Below are 7,381 nucleotides of genomic sequence, written 5' to 3'. Positions count from 1 at the left end.
TGTCCGTCAGACTGCCAGATGGGGAAGCGTGATTCATCACTCCAGAGAATGCGTTTCGTGAGTCCAATGGCACTAAGCTTTTACACCACGCCAGCCATTGCGCGTGGTGATCTTGGGCTTGTGTGCGACTGCTCGACCATGGAAACTTCCAGAGCCAATGGCGGTCCCGTTCTGCGAACTTGTGTGGGCTACCACTTTGCGGCTGAGCCATTGTTGCTCCTAGACTTTCCACATCACAATAACAGCACTTACAGTTGAATGGGGCAGCTCTAGCTGGGCAGAAATTGTATGAACTTGTTGGAAAGGTGGTATCCTGTAACAGTGCCACGATGAAAGTCACCGAGCTCTTCAGTATGGGCCGTTCTAATGCCAATGTTTGTCTATGGCGATTGCATGGCTGTGTGTGTTAGTGTTTAAATACTGGAGAGTTGAGACCAAATCACGGACGCTGGACAGAGTGGATTTCAGTTGTAACAAAAGACAGTTTTAATGAGTCAGAGATATCTTGTCCCGCAGTTTTACGTGCACGGACCTAGTTCACATAACTCGGCAAGGAGCCAGGTGAAAAAGAGGCCTTATACAACGGTTACATTCATTTTTATACATAGAATAAAGTAGGTGGAGTCTTGTCGTTTCGGTCTTCTTGACTGGTCGGAGGGTTGGAGGCGGGCCTTGCTCTAGCCAGAGCAGAAGCCCCATTGGTGCACAGCAGAGCCTTATCCTGAGCATCCGACCAATAGAGGGGGTCAGTCTTGTGGCTGGGTGTATGTGTTCTTACGACGGAATGTCTTTGTTTATGTGAGCTATGTGTATGAATACTTATATAACATGTGCTCGATTTTTAATCACCTGTCATTAACGGTGTGGTTGAAAAAGCCGCATCCTCTAATTTGAAGGAGAATGCGTAGTGTACATAGGCTAACTGAACAAGAACGTTGCATATTTTCAGTTGCCAGTAGTGGCGTGTTTGAGCGCTGTCCCAGGTGGCGCCACACAAGACTAATGTAGCTCCTCAGAATGGAGCAGATTTTGCCATCTTTGGATTTCAGTTTGTGGCTCCGGTAAAGCTCTGCCGTTTCTCCGTTCTGCTTCACCGGAGTTCAGGATGCGGCTTGTGTTGTCTGAAATCCTACTTGCAGAGGTCAGGCTCTCAGTCACGATTCGAGTTCAGACGAAACCGGTGTTGCACAACCGTTCCCTTCAGCTGTGTAATGGTGGTCTCCGTATGACCGGCGACATCAAGTTGATACAGCAACCTTACCAATTTCATTTAGAGTACCAGTTTGAGTCATAATACCCATAAAACCTAGCGGTTAAACAAGGAAATTGTGTCAATCGTTTCGATTGTCATACTTGAGTAATTGTAAAGATACCTTAATAGAAAATGACTCAATGTCAGGCGGTGGGTGTAGCTGGTGCATGAAGTCAGGCGCAGGAGAGCAGAGATGAGTGAACGCACTTAACAGCACCAAATGTAACAGTAAGTAACAGTACCAAAGTAACAGTACCGTTACTGTAAGTAACAGTACCAAATGTGCGAACAATAACGGTTGCCACAAAACACGCGTGAAAACAGCACCCGGACAAAACCAGCCGGAAACGTACCGACATGAACAATAAACAATCATACACAAAGACATGGGGGAAACAGAGGGTTAAATACATGACCAGGGGCCTGTTGCACAAAAGTAGAATTAAGACATCCGGGATAAATTACTCAGCTGAGCTCAATGAAGCCAAAACATGTGCGTCCAGGCTTAATTGGTTGCACAAAGACCAAGCCAGGATGAGCAGACACGGATTCATTAAGCCAGGTGAAACCAATCCTGGATAGGTGCGCGCTCACGGCTCACTCAAATAGACCCCGCCACAGATCACAGATTAACTGATTTACCATGGCAACTAGAGCCGCGTACTTTTCCCCGTCGGAAGCACAAATCCTCATGGAGGCATACGAGGAGGTAAAAGATATAATTAAGAAGAAAGGCAACACCGCCACAGTGATAAAGCAAAGAGAAAAAGCGTGGCAAAGTATTGCAGACCGCCTGAATGCGTAAGTAGTGCACAATTACACACTCACCGCTCCGCTGAAACATCACAATTACAATTCAAATATTTAATTCACATCTCCAAAAATGCAGTTGTACTGTAATTATGAAACGGTTAATTTTTTTTATTGAAATGCACTGCAGATATGAGTGAAATTGTGTAAAGTAACTCCATCACACTGTATAAAGCTATGATAAAATTTTTGATATTTTTACTGAAAACAAGACAAAAATACCAAGTAATTTTTTGCAGTGTGACTCCATTAAGTGTGTGTGTGTGTGTGTGTGTGTGTGTGTAGATTAAACATGAACGGGCCAAAACGGACATGGCAGCAGGTCAAAATCAAATACAAGAACATTCTGCAGAATGGTATGGTCCCTGACTAATATTTAACAAAGCACAAGCATATATTGTACCCAGAAGGTGCCTGCTCACACATTGTCTGTACTGTTTTAGCAGTGAAAAAGAATACCCACAGACAAGGCACGGGTGGTGGGTCACCAAAGGCTGACCTTACCCCAGCAGAGGACATGGCCTTGGAGCTAAATAAAGGCAGGCCCGTCTTAGAGGGGATCCCTGGGGGGAAAGAGACGAGCATAGGTTCCTCCCAAGATGCCACCCGCTTCATTCAAGGTATGTCCTTCCATCTCTACATGGGATACAACCACATTCATATTGAATCAATTTGGACTGTCTGACTTTGGTTTACCTATTGCCTTGCAGTGTCTGGCAGCACTGTGTTCCTGTTAGAGCCACCAGCACAAGCACCAGACGATGCTGATCCAGTGAGTACTCCATCAAAGGCATACTGTAGGCCTGGCATGTCTTGTCTACTAGCTTCAATATGAATCCGATTAAATGTGATAGGGTGAAGGCCCCAGTGCAGCAGCAACAGCACATGATGGAGACGATGATGAGGAGGAGACCATCTCTCTGGATTCCAGAAGGCATGAGGTATCATGTTAAGACTGTGAAAGTACTATTTACTCTACAATGGTGAGGAGTCCTCATCAAAATCTAAAAATCTAATTTCTTTTACAGGACCCAGATGCTATTATACAGTGGGAAAACCAGCCTGGCAACATAGTGCGTATTAATAAAAGGACACCACATCCTGCCAAATTCCAGCTGCGCTAATTGTATTGTGTTCACAGAGCTCACAAGCTATCAGAAAGTTGTATGGCAACCACCTCCGGTGCCAAATAGAACTGGCAGACATAGACATTCAGTACAAGAAGAAAAAGATGGAAAATCTTGCACTGGAGTTCGAAATAAAAAAGAGGACAATTAGGAAACTGGACCTTGAAATAAAAAAACTTGAGAGGGAGGTGAGATATGCCTTCAATGTACACTGTATGCTAACTGTAACACAAATGTATTAATCATTATTTTTCTTTCCTCCCCCAGCTCCAAGAAGATGACACAGCTCAAAATAAAAATTAGGTATATTCTCGTAAAGTCAAGTGAGCCATGACATATGAGCTCTTATTGTGAGCACACAGGACGGTGGCATCTTTCTAAGGTTTTTTTTATTTTCCCAGCAATCAGTACAACCAAGTCATCGTTATAAGGCATCGCCCTCTTTTGCCCACCCCCCCCAGCACCAGGTGTGGCCACTAGCCTATATGAAGGCCCAAAATTGTGTGTTCCTTTCTGCTCTGACAATGGCATGCCCATTTGTGCGAGATGTGGTGGATGAAGAAGCACTTGTGCTGAGGAGAGCCTTCAGGTGAGAAAGGGTCTTCAGGGACCGGTTGGACCCACTGGCCTTCCCTGATGACCATCTATATGAAAGATACAGGTTTTCTGCAGATGGCATCAGGTATCTATGCAGACTACTGGGTCCCAGGATTAAGCACCGCACTGCACGGAGCCATGCACTGAGTGTGGAGCAAATGGTTTGTGTGGCCTTGCGCTTTTTTGCTAGTGGAGCCTTCCTGTACTCAGTGGGGGATGCAGAACAGCTGAACAAGGCCACAATTTGCCGCACAATAAGGAGTGTGTGTCTGGCTATCAAAGCATTAGCAGATGTCTTCATCTCCTTCCCTGGCCACAGAAGACTCTGTGACATCAAAGAGGAGTTCTATAGGATTGCAGGTAAGAGGATCTACAAATTACAGGACAACTGTTAACACATAGTAGGATACTCATTACTTTGTGTGACAGGTTTCCCCAATGTCATTGGTGCAGTGGACTGCACACACATAAGGATAAAAGCCCCCTCAGGTGCCCATGAGGCCGATTTTGTGAATAGGAAATCCTTTCACAGCATTAATGTTCAGGTGAACATAACTTTTTGATATTGTCCATTGACGAACACTCTGCATTGCCAGTGATGTGCATTGATTGGTGTAATATTCCTCATCTTATGATTTCAGATGGTCTGCAATGCTGACTGTGTGATCAGCAATGTTGTGGCAAAATGGCCTGGCTCAGTCCATGACTCCAGAATCTTTCGGGCCTCTGAAATCTATCAGTGCCTATCACAAGGTAAGCCACACAACCCCTATTTATAACCATCATGGCTGTGTCAAGAATATCACTGTGTTTATGAGGTAGTAATGATGAGATTTTGTGTTGACAGGTGAATTCTCTGGTGTGTTGCTGGGAGACAGGGGGTATGGCTGCCAGCCTTTTCTCCTGACACCTTTCACAGACCCCCAGGAAGCACAGCAGGCCTACAACCATGCCCATGCCAGGACCAGGGCCAGAGTTGAAATGACCTTTGGCCTCCTGAAGGCACGCTTTCACTGCCTTCACAAATTAAGGGTCAGCCCTGTTAGGGCATGTGATATTACTGTGGCTTGTGCTGTCCTTCACAATGTGGCCTGCCTGAGGAAGGAGAGGGCCCCCAGAGTGCCACCAGCCATGGACTGGGACAATCCGGCAATCTTCCCTGATGACGACAGTGGTCGGCTGCTGAGGGACCAATATGTGTTGAATTATTTTAGTTAGTATGTGTGCTTTCAATTTTGGTTAAATATGTCCTGCGGTGGCAGAGGAATTTGGGTTTTTTTGGGTTCGTTTTTTGACGAATTTGGCCTCTTATGATGTTTGTGCGGTATACTGTGTGTAATACAAGGCTGCAGGGAGGCTACTGCATCCATTCATTTGTCTGTTCAGTTGATGTGTATGGATTTGTCCTGCATTTATTTTAGTGTGCAGACATGCAGGGTGTGTTATACACATTCAAAGGTCTGTATATGTATCATTTTGTATAATATGCTTAGATTCTGTGCTTTCCATCTTGTAGAGTCACTGTGACTTCAGTTTTGAAAGGAGCTGATGGTTTACCTGCTTTGTTTTGTCCTTATTCAATAAAGGAACATAATGTTACACATTGTGTTTTTATATTCATATGGAATGTGTATTTGTTTATATGACAGAGTACTAGGGCCACACTGAAGAAAAAGGATAAAGTCATAAATTTATGAGGCTGGTTCTTTCTGCAGAAAAGCTACATATTGTTTTTACAGTTTTGATACTTATGACAATGTGATACTTAATATTCTGGCACATCAGCATGTCTTTGTTTATGAAACCATACTGAAGTACAATTTCACGAAATGCCCCACATCTGTCATTTTAACAACTGTCCTCCTTTAAAACAACTGGTTACAATATTATGACTTGTGTTTTTTTCCCCTCTGTGGCCCTAATATTCTAGCATTTTATATATAGCCTTATAGTCTATGGGAAACTGTAAATTATCTAATGATAGCAACATCATCTAAAAATCATTTTTTATCCAAAATCATTGAAATTAATGATCACAAACGTTTAAATAACAGTGGGTCTAGTTATATGTGATAACAATGTATAGTGAGCAGTGAAATAACTATTGGTTTCCATTTGTGGTGACTGCTGACTGACATTAGGGATGAGATTAAATAGATCCTGGAATTTAGCCTGGTCTGGAGCAGGCTAGCTCCACAGAATAAATCTCCATGGTAATTTATACCATAACATATCCTCCTGCCCCCTATCCATCTTTAGTGCAACCGGATTACGGATCAATTGAGCCAGGATCACCAAGATATCCTGGCTTAATCCCTTATCCTAGTTTTGTGCAACAGGCCCCAGTTATTGGAAAATGAAAACCAGGTGTGTGGGAAACAAAGACAAAACCAATGGAAAATGAAAAGTGGATCGGCGATGGCTAGAAGAACGGCGACGTCGACCGCCGAGCGCTGCCCGAATAAGGAGAAGAACCGACATCGGTGGAAGTCGTGACACTCAAGTGAAAGTCACCCAGTAAAATACTACTTGAGGAAAAGTCTAAAAATATTTGGTTTTAAATATACTAAAGTATCAAAGGTTAAGTACAAATATTTTAATATTCCTTATATTAAGCAAACCAGATGGTGCCATTTTCTTGGTTTTTTTATTTATGGAATGCCAGGGGCACACTCCAACAATGACATTATTTACAAACGAAGCATGTGAGTGAGTCTGCCAGATCAGAGAGTGTAGGGATGACCAGGGATTTTCTCTTGATAATTGTGTGGATTGGATCCTTTTCCTGTCCTGCTAAGCATTCAAAATGTAACAAGTACTTTTAGGTGTCAGGGAAAATGTATGGAGTAAAAAGTAAATTTTATTTTCTTTAGAAATATAGTAAAGTAAAAGTTGTCAAATATAAATGGTAAAGTACAGTAAAGTACAGATACATCCCCTGGTTTCCCACAGGGGATTTTAGAAACACTTAAAATCAAGGCTGTGTTTTGTGTAGGCTTACCTTGGTGTGAAGTTTTGATCATGTGTAAATCTCTGTTTTTGGTAGGTATTAACACATGTTAAAAAATTCAAAAGGCACTCGCACATCTGAGCAATCTGATTTGCAGGTGCATGGCAACAATTGAACAAGATGAAGAAAAAAGGAAACCGCACACTGCTCTTGGTAGTATCACTGATATTTAATAAGCTTACGTATTCAGCCTCACTGCCTTTGTCAGAGCCTTTGTGAATTTTTTAACATTTGCACCCTTATGTATACCTAGCCCCTCCCACATCCGTTCTACACACCGAATGGGGTTAAAGGGAAAAATTAATAAGTGCTCCCAAATACACTGCATAAAAAAAATAAAGGGAACACTTAAACAACACAATGTAACTCCAAGTCAATCACACTTCTGTGAAATCAAACTGTCCACTTAGGAAGCAACACTGATTGACAATGAATTGCACATGCTGTTGTGCAAATGGAATAGACAACAGGTGGAAATTATAGGCAATTAGCAAGACACCCCCAATAAAGGAGTGGTTCTGCAGGTGGTGACCACAGACCACTTCTCAGTTCCTATGCTTCCTGGCTGATGTTTTGGTCACTTTT

General features: G+C 42.9%; 1 protein-coding gene and 1 long non-coding RNA gene across 2 annotated transcripts; both read left to right on the top strand.

Annotated features, from left to right (window-relative positions):
- The first annotated feature begins 2,204 nt into the window (after positions 1 to 2,204).
- On the top strand, positions 2,205 to 3,086 carry LOC149970220 (uncharacterized). The gene is made up of 4 exons (XM_090227625.1): positions 2,205 to 2,418; positions 2,506 to 2,682; positions 2,773 to 2,834; positions 2,917 to 3,086. Exons 1-4 carry the CDS (start codon positions 2,355 to 2,357, stop codon positions 3,013 to 3,015), a joined length of 402 nt encoding a protein of 133 aa, XP_090083751.1. The 5' UTR covers positions 2,205 to 2,354; the 3' UTR covers positions 3,016 to 3,086.
- Positions 3,087 to 3,090: 4 nt separating this feature from the next.
- LOC149970219 (uncharacterized) lies at positions 3,091 to 4,146 on the top strand. Its single transcript, XR_016493519.1, has 4 exons — positions 3,091 to 3,135; positions 3,204 to 3,377; positions 3,457 to 3,492; positions 3,591 to 4,146. It is a non-coding gene; the product is annotated as an uncharacterized LOC149970219 (long non-coding RNA).
- Positions 4,147 to 7,381: the final 3,235 nt, after the last annotated feature.

This window comes from Oncorhynchus mykiss, chromosome 30 (assembly GCF_057628025.1).
Source record: "Oncorhynchus mykiss isolate SJ-2025 chromosome 30, ASM5762802v1, whole genome shotgun sequence".
NCBI lineage: Eukaryota > Metazoa > Chordata > Actinopteri > Salmoniformes > Salmonidae > Oncorhynchus > Oncorhynchus mykiss.
The sequence above is the reverse complement of the archived record's forward strand: the minus strand, read 5'-3'. Positions and strand labels throughout refer to the sequence as shown.